This window comes from Plectrocnemia conspersa, unplaced genomic scaffold (genome assembly GCF_051122295.1).
Source record: "Plectrocnemia conspersa isolate PC_06_02 unplaced genomic scaffold, ASM5112229v1 ptg000013l, whole genome shotgun sequence".
Classification (NCBI taxonomy): Eukaryota; Metazoa; Arthropoda; class Insecta; order Trichoptera; family Polycentropodidae; genus Plectrocnemia; species Plectrocnemia conspersa.
The window spans coordinates 30,434,380-30,454,128 of record NW_028277177.1 but is presented as its reverse complement, the minus strand read 5'-3'; the positions used below and the strand labels follow the sequence as shown (position 1 = coordinate 30,454,128).

Here is a 19,749-nt window from a genome sequence, read left to right as displayed (position 1 = left end):
GACAGCTGTGTTGCCAGATAAAAAAAATAAGGTAGAGGGAAAATATAAAAAAATATATATTTACAAATCTTAAATTTATTTCGTAAACAATCTACACATCGAGACATTTGGATATAAATAAAAATGAACAATATAATTATAAATGTTTTATGTGATATATTTAATATAGATATGGGATATTTATTACATTGAATAACACATTTTTAAATAATTATATTTAGTGTGGACAAACATCATACTTGAATTATACAAGTAAACTCATTCTAATATTCAATGAAAAATAAACATCCAATCTCACAATAATTTGCCTGCCTTGATAAATTGTTATAGTTATTTCCACCTTCATGTCGTTTAAATCTAAAAACTAATTTTAGTAACAAAAAAATTCTTACAAGCCGAATTACATTTTTCGGTCCCAATAATAAATAAACCATAAACAGTCTATCTAAAAAGAATGTTCTCGTTTACATCATATCCTCGTGTTCTTCACTTTTTATAATCACGTCGTTGGTATATTGTTGTATGATTTGAATGTTTTCCTTCATGTTGGGATCATCGGACATTTCGCCCTTATCCATCATGTTCAAGCTCTTTGTGGACTCCTGCTTGATTATATTTGGCTTCCCTAAGCTGTGCTCGGTGATGTCGTCGACTTCGTGCACCTGCACGCTACCGTCTTGATTCGGAATAACTTGACTCAAACCTAGCAATTGTTCTGTGCAAACGGTCGTCAATTCGGAGATGTTAATATGCTGCATCTAAAAATAAATAAAACGAAAAATCAAATATAATTAAAGTCATGATAATAAAATCCAAAAAACAAACCTTTTTAGCATCTTGTAAGAGCTGCTGTTGGAAATATAATTCTTTATGGTGAATTTTATTATGATACTTCAAATGGTGAGCTTTCGTAAAGCGCTTATTGCACGGAGTGCATCTGAAAATATAATTAGAATTAATATTAAATTTAAAGATCTCACAAAATATATGTAAATCATATATACTTACGCATATTTTTTTTCTCCGGTATGTGTAAGCATATGATTGGATAGCACATATGAATATGTGAAACTTTTTCCGCATACCTTACATTTGTAAGGTCTTTCTCCCAAATGCAACCTTGAATATAAAATTACGTAAATATATCTTGCTACATATTAAATAAAATTAATTTGATCACATTTATACTCTTCTAATTATTGAAAATATATTTTTTTTAGGAATATGAGACACATTCATGGAAAATATTTTAATTAAAAAATACCCAGCTTATGGGTCTCGAAAGGTTTTCTATGGGGTCACCAAATTAACAGTAGACTAAAAAGTAATATTAAATATAATTTTAAAGATTCAATGCACAATAACATTGTTCAATACGTGATCATCAAAGGCTTTTAATTTCTGCACTGTGATTAGTCGATCGCTGTGAGGGATATATTGGTATGTGTTAGGTTAGTTGTTTTCGATCTTATCGCCCCTTTTACTCTTATTTAACCCTTTCTCGGTCATGCCTGAGTTAACTCAAAAATTTGTATTTTGTGAATTCTCATCTCAAAAATCAGCAAATTTCTCGAGAAAATTATCGTAGCCTTTTTAGTTATTGTAAAAATTAAATTTGTAGGAATATATTACACATGTTTTACAACGGTTGTATTTTTTACAGCTGCATAGAAAAGAATGTGTCAATGCCAGACGTTTTTGAATAATTTTTAAATAAATACTGTGACTGGGAAGTGGTTTAACCCTTTCCGGTCCACAAAAAAAAATTAAATTTTCTACCAGGTCCACAAAGGATTTACAGAATTACAGAGTAAAACAATACATCTAGTTTTTTTTTTAATAAAACTATATTTATGTTTACAATTTTTTTTTTTTTGAAGGTATAGGATAATGCTCTAATTATTACATTTTATACACATCCAAAGTATGATATCGGTGAAAACATTCACAGATGCAAAGGCCGTGCTTTCTCTTACAAGTTACACAAATGTATCGCGTTTCTTTCCTACTCCCAGAAATTTTTCTGTTGGAGCATACCAGGCAATCTTTATACTTCCCTTGAGGGTTGAGGTATAAGAAATGACCCCTTTTGTCCAGTCTTTGCTCCCTATCGCCTAACTATAAAATCAGGAAGTAATAATCTTGATCGAAATTCGGAATCGTTATCACTGCTGCTCAAGACTCTGTAGACTCGTGGTATTGTATGACTATTTATTTCTTTATTAGAATTAGAACTCCAAGCACTCGGGGGAACAGATGGTCCTGGATCAGTTATAGATAATCTTCTTCTTCGGTTTTGTTTGTTTTATTACACCAGAAACTTCTTCATTCTCACTTTCAACAAATAGTTCAGTCACTGTTCACTTCATTCATATATTCTTCATCAATTCTTTCAAACTCGTTGTTATCGCGGTTTTTTTTTGTAATTCTAGGCATTTTTGAGGGGTTCGAATTATTAGAATAATATTACAATTATAAGTATCGGTAATAATAATTATCAAACTGTTTTCACGTGCATGGGTCAAGCGTAACTGATCCGAGTGAGTGACGCGTACCAATCTAGCCACTAAAACAAACCTTTTGTATCCTCAGGTAGAAAGTTATACATTCAAATGCTCATAAAACCATTGAATCCTCATCCCAGTATACCGTTACACTAAATACAAGTGAGAAAAAAATATATTTGCTTGTATTTTGACAATAAACTGATGAAGAAAAAAATGTCGAATGACATTCGACATAGGACTCACTGGAATAAAGTCGATGTCGAATGACATTCGACATAGGACCGGAAAGGGTTAAACATATTTTGTCCTAGATTCACTCTAGACTTTTGAGTCCAAAAATGGATTATCACAAAGAAATGGACGGGAAAAATATGTTAACTATTTTTCAAACGTTTTACCGAAGTCGTTGTTATGGTTATATATGTTGCAGTAAATGTGTATGTTTGGTTTGGACAGCAAATGGACATTTCGCAAGTGGTACACTGAATGTGTATTTTTCAGTGAAATTATATTTTCACCAGTATAAACATAATTTTACAGTGTCAGTTAAAATGTATCAAACAATCGACTTATGTCAATGAAACAGTATTTATTTACTGCGCAAATGATTCTGGAACATGTGATGTGTTGTCGTACAACTACTTTTTGAAACAAAATTTACTGGTAGCATACAGAATCTAACAAGCGGCGTTCACAACTGCCAGATGAAACCATGAGCAAGATGAGGGCGGCAAAAGGAAAATGCTTAATTTATTATTGCGTACTTTTTGAGCAGGGATGCCATTTCAGCTTTTTCAAATCATCAGAATTAAGATCAGATGCGATTCAATTAATTCAGCAAAATTCATGAAACATTTAAAGACATAATTTTATCGAATTTATTTTATATAATAATGTTTGGAATGAATTTAATATTCATAAAGATCGGATTTGTATCGGTGCTTATTTTGTGTGGATTTGCACATAAATTAAATTACTAGAAATAAATTAACAATGATGGAATTATTGAACTGATTGAAATAAAATCTTTGCGTTTGAAACAAGAAATACAAAAACGTAACACCTGTTTTTGTAATAATTGCTAAACGATAATAAAGGGTGGGCCTTTCCAACATTTTGTTTCGTTCTACGAATTTCGGTCATAGTGGACCGCCATTAAACATTTTAATCAGAAATGTTTTTAAAGCTATAAAAGCATTTTTATGTTGAGAAATGTCTTATTGTCACGCGTTTCAAAACAAAATAAAGGCGTATAGATGTCCATGGATTTTGAGTGGCACAAGTCACTCGGTTATATTGAGAGAGAAAACGACTACCTACATTGCTCAAGTATAATACAAATTGTTTCATTTTAAGACTTTTTAAATTTCATTAGATAGTATTTTACAAATATTCGATCAATTATTCGAATATTCATTTAGTTGAAAATCAGGCTAATATTTCGAATAATAGAACATTCAATTGAAACCCCTAGTGACAATCCTCATCAGCGATGAGACAGTGAGAAAGAAGTATAAAAGAATATATGATTTACCTCTCGTGCTTCTGCCGGCTTCCGAAATCACCAAAGTATCTCTCGCAGATGCGGCACTTGTATGGTTTTAAACCCGTGTGTCTCATCATATGTCTTCGAAGTTCCATATTCAGGACGCATGAATATGAACACATTCTAAAATAGAAAAAATCCTTATGTATCATACTCAAAATGCCAATTAGTAAACTCAAGTTAAACAATAGCTTTATTACGTGCACGCATATGGTTTGATTCCAGAGTGTCTTCTCAGATGAGCTTGCAACGAAGCATTAGATCTGAATGATGATCCACACTGATGACATGTATGTCTAAAACACAAAATAACAATTATACAATTTTCAAGCTGCACTTATATATTATAGAATGTCTGCTATGAATTTCTAGTCAAACAAATTTTTAAATAAATAAAATGTAGAAATAGTTAATTCTTTGATACTATGAATTGTAGTGACTCACATAGAGCAAGCTAAATCTTAATGTTCTAGCTGTATTCTGCTGCTGATAGACATGGTTAATTGTGAAGGCTTTAAACATGCGATTGAGACAACAATCTTTACATTTAATATCATAAATTACTAGCGATTTGTCTTTTTGCTCTAAGCGGCTTAAATTCGCCTTGTTTTTACTATTATAATCAACATTCATTAGGGCAATTACTTAATGTGAAATAAACGAGAAAAGCATCCAATATATGCATGAAATTAATTTATCAAAAAATCATTTATAGTCAAATATTAAAAAATACAGTATTAATTTTTTTTATGTATACTTACACTTTATCATATTTATATATCCGCTTGGTGTTCTTTTTTTTGTCCTTCATTTGGGGATTCAGCAGGTTGTCTGGAATGGGCGCCGAGCTGGCCAATATAGCCTCCTTTAACAAAATATCCTCCTCTTCCTCTTTCACGCCGGCATCTTCCATTTTCATAATGTCGAAAGACTCGTTCTTTTTTGACCGACTTTTGCGTTTAGCTCCCTAAAATGGTACAAGTTTAGCACAAAACATAGTACAACTCAAGTAAATAAGTTTAACAAGATTTCTACCTTATCGTCTGATTTGTTTATTATTTGCATTAAATTACCGCTGGTTGGGTCGATGGCTAGATGAACTTGGACTGTGGAGTCAGAGTTTTCGGCTTCATCTTTTTCGTCCTCGGGAGCGTATTCCGGATCGGCGGAATCGTCGATAACTAAAATACAATATAAAATTTTATATAATAATATATGATGCAGTTTGAGAGATATGCTATTTTAATACAACGGTTTCAATACTAAAATATGTAAATTAAAAATCAACAGCATCAGCAATAAGCAACTCATCAAAAATACACAATTTTTTTTATTCGATTTGACAATTTATATCACAGTATGTGATTCATAGTTTCTAGTTATCGGATGTTTAGTATTACATCAATAAAATAAATATAAGCTATTTTAACACAATGGTTTTGATATTTTACTACATCAATTGCATGAGAAATAAGTGACTCATCAACTATGCAGAAAAAAAATCGTTTGATATAATTCCATCGACATAAACTGACCTGCTCCGTCGTCCATTGGACTATCAGACCTTGCAATAATCTGCTCGCCGGTCTCTTCGTTCAAAGTTGTAATTAAAATTTCTTCTTCTTTTACGACATCTTCACTGTCGCCTGAAGATATTTTCTTTTTGCGATTGTAAGGCGATGGATCTGAAAATAAAATTAAATGTAATATCAGTATATTTGCCACATCTATAATCTTATAACAATAATTACCTATCAATCCGTACACGTTGGGATATTTACGAGGGCGCCCTCGTGTTTTTTTTTGATGTTTGTTGTTCTTGTCGTAAGTGCGCAACTTGGGCCATTCTAAGCCCGCGTCCTGCTCGATCGGAATGTCATATTGGTAAACGCAGCCGTCCTCCTGCTTGATGGCCACCGTCTCCACCCCGGCTGAAAAACAATCGTAATCTTGAAAAGTAACATTTTATTTCAGTTGCAAGTCATTATTTATTACCGTTTTTCGACTGAAAGTCTCCATTCGAGTTCTGGAATTCGGTCAGACATTCTTTCAGAGTGTCGTATGATGATATGCATTGCTGTTTGAATTGATAAGCAGACAGCAGTCGGTCGACGCAAGTCAAGCATATGTTAGACGGTAACGGTTCAGAATCTGCGACCTGGTTAAAAAAGAATATAATTCAAATAATAGTATTTTAAAATGCATGAAAATCAACTACGCCCGACATTATACAATTAAGATCGCATACCGCACAAAAAGTGATCTGGAAAAACGATTTTATTAATTTGAGCACCAAGTAGTGGTGTGAGAATTTATAGCTGATATTGTATTTGTTAAAATGTTTATCATCTCAACACTAAAATTACATAGAAAATATTTTCTATGTAATTTTAGTAAAAATAATGTAGATAAATGGTTGTATTTTTGAGTGAAAATAACATATTTTTAAAACTCTTTAAATGATGAATAGACTTTTTTCGTGCATTTCATTATCTATTTCTGGTTATTCTCCCATGAATTCTATATTTATAAGCAATGAAATTGCATAATTTTGAACAAATATAATCAATTTTATATTTTAAAATAAAATTGGTTATATCTGTTTGTGATGAAGCACATTGTTATCAATTTCATATTGAAATTATATATAATTTCACTTTGCTAATATGTGGGGATTAGTGTTGAAAGAATTTAAGTGAAGTGGAGAGGTTCGATAGGACTCCGACCTTGGCGTTAAAAATAAGAACGACGGACGGAAAAATGCACTTTAGAGGTTATGCAGCTTTGACAGGCGACAGATGACGCTCGACTCCCAACTCGGCGGCGAGAGCGGAGCCGGGCGGCATGAAAAAAAACGTCGCGATATAGCAACATTACGTCGGGGTAGCCAGCATGGGCGAGCTAGTAACCTCGATGTCGGAGCAGAACAGATATTTGTCCCGCAGAAGCTCGTTGTTCTCGTCGCAGTCGAAGAGGCTGACTAGTTCGGAGGCTTGACCGCCGCCCTGGAGGCAGACGCGGCACACCAGCTCCCACTCGAGCGACATCCTTCCCCGCTTCGGCCGCTTTGCCCGTTTTACCGACGCTACTCTACGCCGCGACCTTAACCGCTCGATTCGCGACCATACCGCCGTCGCGACCGGCTTATTTAAAACCACTTTCAATGACAAAAAACATATTTACACTATCGTCTATAGATACTAAATGCTCTACCACAATTAATTCTAACCAGAGTTCTTATAATTTTCGAACAAAATTAATTACAAAAATCACTTTTTTTGTTTCCTTGTTCTCAACTTGATTACTAAATAAAAACACTATTTCTTTATTTTAATTTATAAATACATTGCTATACATTGAGCGAAAATTACCAATATTTATTTCGGCGATTTATTATTTATTTAGCTAATATACCAAATTGTTCATACGGTAAATAAATATAAACAAAACATACATATAAAATATAGTATACACGTAAATATAATTTATTTAAAATACCACAATAATATCATTCATTTGCTATTGCATAAATGTATTTCTTTATTTCAATAATCCGCTAATCCGCTACATTTTATTTTTGCGGATTGTCTTAGGAATATTTTTATTTAAATTCACACCTCCATACAATATTCTCCTGGCCATAATCATTTTCTTATATCTATTTATCCTTAAATTATATCTATTTAGCTATAAAATACTCTGGTAACGTTTTATTTTTTGACATATAAAAACTAAAATCTTTTCATCATACTTCTAGAACATGTAAATCTATTTTAATTTAAAACTTCTCTTATTGCCCTATTTTGTAATTTTTTCAATATCATATTATTTCATTTATCAAGCATATATAATATTGTTTAACAATAATTGCAGTTGGTAGAACCGGCCCTAGGATCGGGCGAAGGGAGGCGCCATTTGCTTCTATTTAACACGGTGTCGGAAGTTTGTATAAGCAAAAGCAGTGCCATCCAATTGGCAAAAATGCCATTTATGAATGATTGTTTATTTAGGGATCCTGCAAGAGCTAAAAAAATGGGTCATTTCGGAATATTTTATTCGCTTAAATATGTATAAGATGACCTTTTTATTTCCCTTAATTTTTTAATTATCTTGTTTGTATGTTGCATCTATTAAAAGTTCTTAATTAATTATAAAATAACTATATGTTTTCGTATAAATATTGCATTATGCCTTTAAAAATAATTTTTTTAGATTTTCGTAAGATATCTTAAAAATGTTGTCACTAAAAATAAATGTTTGTAAATAAATTTCCTTGTTGTTTAAGCAAACAAAATAATAAATATTGCTTAACTCTTCTTTAGGTTATTGTTTTATTATTACTAAGTTGTTCTCTAATTTACCACAATTATTATGACTTTCATTCATTGTAAAAATAATTAATGCTGAAATAATATTTGATTAATAATTTGGAAGGAAAAGTGCAAATTGGTTTTTGTCCGAGGCGCTGAATAATCTAAGGCTAGCTTTTACTTCAGCACCCACCGTTTTCTCCAGATATTGATCAAACAATATTTCTAGTTTAATATTTAACAATGTGAATGAAATGCAGAATTTACTACAAAATGTATATTGGTAAAAAAGCAACGGATTTATCAGAAAGGAATCGAAAAGTTATCGGAAAACTGTCTGAAAATAAATAAAAATGATAATTTTTGAAGACGGAATAGCGCAGCCTGTAACGTCTCAAACTAGTAAGTCTGAGGTTGCGGGTTCAAGCTCCGGCAGCGGTACTTGAACTTTTATTTATAAAAAAATGCGGTATTATTAAAAACCAGCCCTACCTGCAGTGACATATATTGTTTATAAATTATATTACACATAATAATTTATGATTAAATATATAGATGTCACCAACTCCCAGATTTTCAGTCTGGTGGTTAATACTTATTTATAAGTATTCATTATATTTTATTGACTTACCCACTACGCCTGACAGGTTACAGGGTAAAATTAAAAAAAAAACAATATACAGTGGAACTTCGACTTTCTAATCACTTGACATACGAGCAAATGATTGTTTTGAAGTTATTCGACATACGAGCGATGTCTCGACATAGAGCAAAATAAAACGTATTGCGAAACTTTATCATTAATTTAAGTAGTATGTATTAACCATTTCAATTGCCATTATTTCATTTAAATTTTCCCTATTTAATATGGATGAATGGCATTGTTGTATATCGGGATGTGCGAACTGGTTAGTTTTGAGGTCTGAATCCAAAACATGTAAACTTATATGTAAGTTTAATTGAGCTCGATGTTCTTTTGGAGCCGACTGTTTTGTCAATTATGGACATTTCCGAACGCGCACAATAGGGGGAAACGGGCGTCAACAGGCATTTCAATTCATTTCAATGGGGGAATATTGATTTGACAGAAGAGTTCCATTATAAAATTATTAAATGAGTAAATGTTATAAAAAAAGAAATAATGAAATTTTATTTTGAAATATACTGAGAAATATACGAAGATTATATATAATTGCAGTGTCATTCCATATTACCCCACTAGTAACGATTGCGACTTTTAGCACAAAATGTAAATAAGAAATACATTTTTTCGAGCATAATAATAAATTTATCGAGCAACTTTTTACACACTAAATTTATTCACGTTGTCAAGATTGTTGTTTACGAATCGCGTACCGCTGGTTTTAAGCCACTGCTTTCAGAGATGTCAAAGTGAACATTCTACAATAAGGCGTTTCTCTCGCCATGGAGGTTTTCAGATCTGAGGAGTACTACGTCTTCGTCAGCGATGCCTCCAGCCTTTGGTGGAACAGAAACACTGGCGACTTTTCTTGCAAGTCGGGTGAGAAAACCTCCTTTCTTTTTTCTCCTCACACTTTCCAATTAGCTTCCATATTACGGTCCGATTACGCATATTTTGGTAACATTTAAAAGAAACACACGTATAACCCAATATAGTAAAAAATGAATATATCTTTAATACTATTGCATCGGTGAAAGTGTTTAATAAAAATAATTCATAAATAATATATATAATAGAATGCCTTATTGCTACAAATAGCTTTTGTGTTTGACAGAAAAATCTACAGCTTTATAGAATATAAAATATATCAGTTAATCTACACTTTTAAATTTCACTCAATTTTATTTTATGTCTCATAACATATTTTGTACATTGGCTCAAATATATCATCAAATGAAAACTGAGCCCACATAAATCACGGTTGCACAAAGAGCAATTACTTATCACCGAGCTCATAAATTAATCTAATCACTATTGAACAGTTTCAAAAAGCTTCGTAAATTTGTAGCCTCGAAGCTTGGACACTCAATGTTTAGCTTTGCGTCTATCATTCGATTATTACATTAAAAACGTATTGTTCTTAGCTAAAAATTAATTAACAGAATTCAACTCTTTTCTAATAATTTATTTTATATATTTTCAGCATGGGATTTGTCGAGTTTGCAAGATATCGAATGCTTAGGTCTTACTTCGGCAGTCGTTGGAAAAATAGAACATGACGCAGTGTACGAAGCCAAATTGGCGATTGTCAAAGATTGCATTCCCGTCGGCAATCTTTACGATGATCACCTCATTTATAAAATACAATCCATCTGCTTACTGTCTCTTGGAAACGAAGACGTCGATTTGAACCTCGTTCCGTGCAAAAAGCATTCAACGGGCACAAAGATTCCTAACGCCGACGAAGTACTTAAAAATAATAAAAGAGATGGAGCGAAGGGTTTGTTCGAGAACTCTATATTTGTTAATAAAACTTGGGGGGCAGTAAAAAGTGCCGGTAATACGATTAAGAACACGACTCAACAAGCAGCGGCAATTGCTACTTCGCAGGTATTTAATATCATTTTTTTAAATATGATAAAGATAATTTTAATGTGATTTTAAAATAAATAGGTGAAGCAGACTGTGCGGAAACGAAGGGATTCTAAAGAACGGGATCGTTTAGAGAAGCGAATCACTGATGAATTACATAAGATATTTGACGATACCGACAGCTTTTACTTTTGCAAGACTGCTGATATTACAAATTCTTTGCAAAGATTGGAGAATGTGGACGCAAGCATTCTCGGAAGTCATTGGAAACATGCAGACGAGAGATTCTTTTGGAACAAACATATGTTGAAAGATATATTAGCTTTAGGCGTAAGTATTGCGTTTATTGATTATCTGTAAATTACATAGAAAAGTCCTTGTGTGTCCAAGTGAGTCTCTCTTTATCCTTCTGCTCTCTGGTCAAGTTTATTTTTTATGTACTCTCACAAAAGCTTGAACAAATTGGGAAAAGGTTTATTTAAATGAATTAAGCTATATTATAAACTATTTTCTTAATGAAATATTAATTTTTTTATTATTTATTTCATGAAAACAGAGTCCAAAATGCGATCCCTGGATAACGCCCATAATTCAGGGACACGTACAAGTGAGACAATGCGAAGTAGACGCCGGAGAATGTTCCCGTCATCTCAACACTGAATCGTTGCGTGGAACTTCAGCTCAACACCGCGAGCTCTTTACGCTCAGTCTCATATCCAGACGCTCCCGCTTTCGTGCCGGAACTAGGTAATTCTTAAATCTGCAATACTTATTAAGAATTTCTATATAAATAAATATTGTGTTCAATGCAGATACAAACGGCGAGGAGTGGACGAGAACGGAAATGTAGCAAACTACGTCGAGACTGAACAGTCTCTCGTGCACCGATCTCATCGAGTGTCTTTTGTGCAAGTGAGGGGCTCGGCGCCGTTGTATTGGAGTCAACCTGGGCTCAAGTATCGCCCTCCGCCGAGGCTCGATAGAGGTTGTAATATTCGCTTTAAACCGGACATAGAAGCGAAGGTTTATTAATGTTTTAAATCAACATTTAGGAGAACAAGAATCTCAAGAGGCTTTTGACAAACATTTCAACAGCGAACGTAGTATATACGGACCAGTGTGCATCGTCAATTTGGTGGAGCAAGCCGGAAGAGAACGTGTCATATGGGACGCTTACAGTAACCACGTTTACAACTACAACTGTCCGGATGTCGTTTACACGACGTTCGATTTCCACGAATATTGGTATGAATCGAATATTTGCTTAAATACTCATGCATTTTTTATCGTAAAAATATTTTACAGCCGAGGGATGCATTTTGAGAATGTATCCGTGTTGACTGCCGCTCTTACCGATATTATATCTGAAATGGGATACTGTTGGAGAGATCCCCAAGGTTATATTTGCCATCAAAACGGTGTTTTCAGAGTCAATTGCATCGATTGTCTCGACCGTACAAATGTTGTTCAGGTATGTATTGAATTGGTCATGTTGAAAGTGTTTAGATATATTAAAAAAAAATGCATTATTGCGAGGTACTCTATCCACTTCACATAGTTTTAAATGTATACGCATGCTGCGGTGAGCCGGTGCATTGTCATAGTGAAGCAGCTGATTTTATTTTGAATGTTTCGATTTGAATTGGCCCAAATTAATTAATTTAATTAAACATCAATCAATTGTGAATGTATATCGTATTTTTGCCGTTGGAAAAGTCCCATTTATTAATGAAATATCAAAAAACTTTCGGCACGATTTATGTATCCAAATATTAATTTGATTGCTTAATAATATTTTTTTCATGTATTAGACTGCAATTGCTAAAGTTGTTCTGGAAATGCAAGTAACGAGATTAGGACTCTCCGGACCTGATTGGCCTTTACCGACGAGTCTTCGTTCCACTTTGCACGAGTTGTGGGCCGATAACGGCGATATCATCAGTCGCCAGTATGCCGGAACAAACGCTTTGAAGGTTGAATTAATTTATTTTGTACGATTGATTTTTTTTTTTTTTTTTAATATATTGGAACTTCTAGGGCGACTATACTAGAACTGGCGAAAGAAAATTTACTGGTTTGATGAAAGACGGAATGAATTCGGCGAATCGGTGAGTTGGTAGTATCGAATGGAAGATATGTCAATGGATGTAAATCATTAAATATTGAAAGTAAACTTTGTGATGTAATACGCAAATATAATACTCCTTCTTTTATACTATGACGCAATAGATTTGCATCCATCGCAGATTCTGTATTAGTGTGTGAATAGATGTATTTAGCTTCTTCTGTACACCACAATCACTAGGTCTTCTTTATGTAATTTTTTCACGCAGATATTACGTGCAACACTTCTTGGACGCGTTTCGTCAGTGTTGCATAGACATTTTATTAGGAAACTTAGTTAACGAGATGGATATTGACGAGCACATGGAGCTGCTCTCCAAATTTAAGACCGTCGGAGGCATAGTCTGCTCGGCCATTGTGCCTGCGATCATAGACAAGCCAGAGTCGACTTTAGTACCGTTTTATTTTAATCAAGCCATAAGAGACGAACTATTGCTGTTACAAATCACGTATGGCCTGTCCAGGTCAGTCTCAACGATTGCCGCTCATTCTCATTGGCTGACAGTTTGATTGTTTTAACTTTTAACGCATCCATTATCAATAAAATTAATTAGCGATACTAAACATATGGTTTTGCAACTGTCAAACAATTAATATGATGCTCGTCATTTACCAAATCTGATCTAAGATGACTTGGGGAATGGTGAGATGAATCATTTAAAATATTAAAGCGTGCCTCATTGTCCTGCCTCCAGGGTATCTCTGGATTTGTATTATTCTTGGTATAGACGAGCAGATGGATTCTTGATGTGTGTTGCGTTATTACATCGGTTGCATATGCTTTTAGTTATTACCTGTCGAGGTTTAAAGATGCTTTCCGTCAGGCTACCATAGATTTGTTGCTCGGTGAGGCGGAAGTCAGCGAACTAATGCTTCAACAAGACGCTGGAGAAAGCGAAGATGAGAAACAAGCCACCGCCGATCACGTAAAGCAACTTATAGAAGATTGTAAAAAGTTGCTCATCAGCGAACCTAATAACGTGGTCGGAGCTTGGGGTTTGATCGACGCTGATCCCGGGTATGTATTATCTATAAATTTCCCATTACCAGTTCAGTCTCTTCTAAATCCCTTCACCTTAGACTATAACCAATCACTCTAGATTTCCCCTCAATAATTGATAAATTTGCTGATTTGTTTAGGTTAGGCTTAAGTTTTAACTGTAAATGGACGTTTCGCAACTGTCAAATAAAGTTTTAACGAGAGTAAGGTGATACATCACATGTTAAAGCCAAAATGTTTCGATCGTAGGTGTATCAATACGGTTTTACTGTTATGTACAATCGATTGTTTGATACATTCTCACTGGCCTAGTTAGTGAAATTATATTTCTTTACTATAGAGCATATTTAATACAAATTAAAGGCTAATACTACATATAAGATAATATTTATTTATTTACGAATGCAATTATACTAATTAAATACAGTTTGGGGTGAATGAGATGCAATTTTAGCCTTTAAAGTTCAGAAAATTTATTGTAGATTATGTTACATGAAAATATATACATAAAAATATATAATGCAGTCTGAGGGGCGCGCTCTAGTGGCGTCGATCTTCTTGACAGCGATTCGGATGACTAATCGGTATTTACATTATTGAGTCATCCCTTATCTTGCCGCACCATTGCATGTTTTTGCCTTAGCTTTTCAGTATTATATCCAGCACAATAGATAAGTTATGTAGTCGGTGACTAATACTTGAAAGACCTGATTTCGAATCCCATATCTTATAAACCTAATCTAGATTTTTTTACAAGGTTTTCCTAGATTTTTTAAACTCACATATTAAGATCATGGTTAATAATTAAAAAAAATCGAGGTAGTTAGCTGTAATAATAATTTAAAATTAATTAAATAAATCACTATTTTACAGATTTAAATTTTAGTACTTTTTGATTGCGTTTACCCCGCTGTAACGCATTGGGGTAACGCATGTCATATTGCAACGGAAGGTTAATAAATAAAAATAAATTTCTGTCATATTGAGCAACTGTTTTAACTTGTTTAATGGTGAAAGCTAAGTGAATTGGAAATAGAAACCACTTGAAGCATAAAAGGCAAATTGCTAGAAATCAACATGATTCGGGAAATAATCATATTCTCGCCTTTAAATCACATACGTGCTTAAAATTAGGTTTACGGGTATAAACCCGTTAATTTGACGAGCGTCATTAAAAATATGTATATATATATAGTGACCAGATTTTCAAAAGTAAGATGTTTCCGAAAATAAAAAGAGTTAATATATTTGCATTGTTCAAATATAAAAAGTCGTAAAATAACCCAGAAAAAATACTAAATCAAATCAGAAATATTAATTTGTCGGGTATCGTAAATCTAGTGTTAAACGTCCCATAGCACAGTTTTATTGGATTTAATTCCTCAAGATAACAAATTAAATATTCAGACTTTAAATTAACTTTGGATCAGAATAAATATAAAATTGTTGGAACAAAAATAGCATACAGTCAGAATAAAAATATAGGATGATCAGAATTCAAATAATGAATGGTCCTAATTGTATATTATTCAGGGTTAGAATAAATATCAAATGGTTAGAATAAAATTAGCATACAATCAGAATAAAAATATAGTATGATCAAAATTATATAAAGAAAGGTCATAATTGTATAATTCAAGGTTAGAATAAAAATATAGGGCGATTGTGTGAATTATAAAAAAATATTATAACATTTATATAACATAAATGGGCAATAAATTTATTTTAGAAATTATCTTATAAAATATCTCCCTCGCACTTAAATTGTTAGGTTAGGTGCAAGCGAGTGTTGGTCAGAACGTTGAACACCACATAAATAACTTAATGAATCGATTTAATTGTATGTAGAACGCGAAGGTATTCAGATCGACGAACATAACGGGAATAACGACAGAGTGCACTCATGGCTTGCTGAGTTGACATCTGAGTGAAGCACTCTTGGCTTGCTGAGTTGACATCTGATAATGTTGCAAGTCCAATCAAACAAGTTCGCCCTAAATACCTAGATAATGACCATGTATTATTATGCTAACTATCTATCAACATAAAACTGACCTTGAGGTCAAAGTCCAGAGCATATAATATAAATACTGGCTATTCTTTATAAATACTGAACAATTAACTGTAATAAATACTGACTGAAAAAAATATTCTGATCAGCTGTCAAAATAATTCTTACCATTTAATTTAAATTCTGACCAGTACAATTTAAATTCTAACCATTGAATATAAATTCCGACCGATTAATATATATTCTGACCATCTAATATTTATTCTGGCTGCTTATATTCTGACCTTTTAATATAAATTCTGACCCGAAAAATACGAGCCGTTATTTATTTTGTTAATTGACTAAAAAAAATGCTGCAATTGGCATCATCTTTTGTACCGGGAAATTAATTTCATCGGCTTTTACATAATTGGCTAAAGTATAAAAATATATAATAATAGAAAGCCCATTACTAAATTTAAGCAATTCTTTGTTAAAATTTATATATTTACATTGAATTATAAGTATTCACCTTTATAATAATCTTTAAAAATGACTAAGCCCCGTATGTGGCTCGTGGCATTAGAAAGGTTAAAATTATTATATTGTACAATACAATAATTTATTTTTGTTTCATTCACAATTTTTTAGTGAGTCAAACAAGCTTTGAGAATTATAGTATAATATGATTTTTATTTGTTGGTTTTTTGCTCTTGTCTACTCCTAAGGTTGAGCGCGTAGATCCTTACCTATTTTCAACATTATCACATAAGTGTATTATTCTGTGATTTCAGCACTGGAGATCCTCACGAAACAGAAATGGACAGTATTTTAATTTTGACGCCAGACAGTTATTTAGTCGCCGATTACGACGATCAGTCAGATAGGGTTACAAAGTTTCAACAAATGTCTTTATCCGACATCACTTACATTGAATTTGGCATTCCCGAATCAGCGTCACAGGTATGTTTGATAAATATTTCTGCTTAAAAGTCTTAAATTTATTTATATATTACATATAAATTTAGATATCTCTCACAAACCTCAAATCAAACCTGACCCTGAGTGGAAATCGAAAACCTTCCGAGAACGCACCTTGCATTAGAATACATTATAGACTGGACGGCCAAGATGGTTACTTCCATATGTTCAGATCGACGAATCTTCGTTTCTTTAATAATATGGCTGTTTATATCAAAACCACTGAAGAAGTTTTCGGTATATTTTATTTGTTTATTTTATGTTTGTCAGTTGAATATATTGAGCATTGTTTTTTTTTATATGTTTAGAATCACTTCGATCTATTTGTGAATGTTTTATGGTAAGTATAGATGTTGTTGGATTACCCAAAATTCAGTTTAAGCAGGGAGGAAAGTTAGATAAGCGAAAATCTAAGGTATTTATATGTTATTTAATGGTGAGTTTAAATAATTGATGAATTATTAATCGTATTTGAATTTAGGTTCGACCCAACTCTGACGGAAGTGGTCGCAAGACTTTATATTTGGAATTGTCTAGTTTGCCAGGAGGATTGACTAGAAATTTGAGCGAGACTCAACTTGCCATTAAATCTGCCGGTGAGTGTCCATATTTCGTTTAAAATATGATTTGCTATTAATTCATGGTGAATTTTAGGTTCAAAGGCACTCACAAATATGACTGAACAATTTTCTAAATTGAACAAACTGGGACACACGTTCAATGCAAAGACTAAACCCGAATTGCCAAAACCGTTTAAATTGGATTCCATCGGGAGTACTACAAAAGCTGCCTTTTCGTTGGGCGGCGGTAGCAAATCTTCCACTAAGAAATCAATGAAAAAACACAGCAAAGGCGGACATTCCGACTGTACCAGTTCGGATAACTCCTCCGAAGACGACGACGGAAAGACCAATATTTTTGAGCCGACACTGGATAATTTCGAGCACTGTCAAAGATATGTCGGAGAGAATCCACTCTTAAAATCGAAGACCGATGCCAAGAAAGAATCAGCAATTCAATCCGATCTTCAATTAGAGGCCAACTCGGAAGCATATTTAATGGAGAATCCTTTATATTCTTCCAAAATCGAGCCACCCGGAAACGACACCTTGTCAGATTTCATGACTGATATCGATTCCAGCTTAAATATAAGTGATTCTGGAAAACTCATAGAGAGCCTTGATTCAAAGCCAGAAAGTCAATCGTACAGCATTGCTAAAACAGCTTCGGCCGTAAAGTTGAATCCTTTCAACACGGACACGTTTTCCGCTCACGACTGTCCGAGCAACATGAACACTGAGAGTTTGATGTATTACGACGACAGCTCTAGAAGCAAAACACCTGAAATCACCATTAACGTTGATGGCGTTTCTTCCAAATGGGTGTCGGCCGATTCCAAATCCAACTCTTCGAAGGCACAACCTCCGTCATCTTTAAAACTGAATCAAAAGCTATCGCACAGCTCTGGAGAAGTAGACTTGAACACAAACATAGTGGAGATTGCTGGCATGGATCTCTTCCAAATTGATTCGGATAAGGAGGGCAATCAACCAGTGAGATCTAGCTCACAACACGATCTCAATCTCAGCATCAGCCAATCGCAGAGCGAAAGCGCTCTGAAGCAACTGAAGAACATAACAAGTCCTGTGGCGAGCGCTACTAAAGATTTGGTCTTATCTCCGTTCTCGAAGTTTGCTAAGGGGATGCAAAATTTGGGAGCGAATCTAGACCCTCGGAAGATGCGGGTAAGTTTGGCGATATTATATTTTTAATAAATTTAATTACCTCTTGACTAACGGATCTAAGTTTATAAAATAATTAATATGTCTAAGAAGCATAAATATTCCTCAAAAATAATCTCAAGAATTTTCTCATATTCTCGATCTAAATTTAGATTATAATTAAGTACAAAAATAATGCACTGCATTTTTTTATAGGCACCACCGATGGTAAAACAAATTACAGAACAACAGTACGAAGAGCACAGAAAATTGCAAGAGAAATGGAGAAAATGCAACACTCGTCTCATAGCATTATAAGTCATTTAACCGTAATATTTCCCGACCTGTGTTTGTTCAAATTCCAACGTTTTTACAATTCATATCATTCCAAAGATATTTTATTTTATCGGTATTGAATTTTTATATGGCTTTAATTATTGCAGTATTACTGTACTTTTTAGTATATAATTAGTGTTTTCGTACAAATATTTTAAAACATTCTTAAATATTCCATGTATGTATGTAATCAGTATTAATGTCATCCACCTTTTATTTTAATACTCGACGTATCATGACAGTTTGTAAGATGCTTTAAAATTGTCAATTAATCGTAGTGCTTAATGTGAGTGTCTTTTTGTGGAACAAAAATACAATATATAAAAACACAATGCCAAAGACTTACATATTACTTAAATATTCAATGTATGTCAATGTTTAACATGAAATGCTTAGATTAAAATAACGCGTCATTATTAGTAAATGCTTTGTTATTGAAATGATGTTGAGGTTTGTATAAAATATTCGATAAATGTTTAGAATAGCTCAATTTGTACCCATATAGCGAAATTATAGATATTTTTTATAGAATTTTAGGAATTAGTATTATTTATTTCTAGTCTTATTGCGATGAAGAATAATGATTTTACGCACATTTTATTTAATTATTTATTTATCAATATTATATTTATATAAGAAATAGTGTCATTGTTGCATATTTATAAAATAATCAAAACCCATATGTATAGCTGACGATGTCTAGTCATAAATGTGTTGTA

General features: G+C 33.1%; 2 protein-coding genes across 4 annotated transcripts; one reads left to right on the top strand and one right to left on the bottom strand.

Moving 5' to 3' along the window:
• Positions 1 to 59: 59 nt before the first annotated feature.
• On the bottom strand, positions 60 to 7,166 carry LOC148227832 (uncharacterized). Of its 2 annotated transcripts, none has more exons than XM_088203032.1 (11): positions 6,963 to 7,166; positions 6,049 to 6,211; positions 5,805 to 6,002; positions 5,589 to 5,738; positions 5,089 to 5,234; positions 4,815 to 5,020; positions 4,254 to 4,349; positions 4,042 to 4,176; positions 1,009 to 1,119; positions 826 to 937; positions 60 to 758 (listed from the first exon to the last, which is right to left on the bottom strand). In XM_088203032.1, exons 1-11 carry the CDS (start codon positions 7,098 to 7,100, stop codon positions 465 to 467), a joined length of 1,749 nt encoding a protein of 582 aa, XP_088059158.1. In that variant the 5' UTR covers positions 7,101 to 7,166; the 3' UTR covers positions 60 to 464. The 2 variants fall into 2 exon arrangements, with proteins under 2 accessions (XP_088059158.1, XP_088059159.1); XM_088203033.1 differs by having other exon boundaries at positions 5,805 to 5,984.
• Positions 7,167 to 9,673: 2,507 nt separating this feature from the next.
• On the top strand, positions 9,674 to 19,447 carry sp3 (phosphatidylinositide phosphatase spermathreecae). 2 transcript variants are annotated; one of them, XM_088202459.1, is made up of 17 exons: positions 9,691 to 9,885; positions 10,490 to 10,896; positions 10,960 to 11,208; positions 11,435 to 11,625; positions 11,691 to 11,863; positions 11,931 to 12,123; positions 12,184 to 12,349; positions 12,690 to 12,851; positions 12,916 to 12,986; positions 13,212 to 13,466; positions 13,790 to 14,020; positions 16,787 to 16,955; positions 17,021 to 17,210; positions 17,282 to 17,388; positions 17,455 to 17,569; positions 17,628 to 18,718; positions 18,911 to 19,447. In XM_088202459.1, the coding sequence occupies exons 1-17, from the start codon at positions 9,789 to 9,791 to the stop codon at positions 19,010 to 19,012; spliced, it is 3,969 nt and encodes a 1,322-aa protein (XP_088058585.1). In that variant the 5' UTR covers positions 9,691 to 9,788; the 3' UTR covers positions 19,013 to 19,447. The 2 variants fall into 2 exon arrangements, with proteins under 2 accessions (XP_088058586.1, XP_088058585.1); XM_088202460.1 differs by lacking the exon at positions 13,212 to 13,466 and having other exon boundaries at positions 9,674 to 9,885.
• The last annotated feature ends 302 nt before the right edge of the window (positions 19,448 to 19,749 follow it).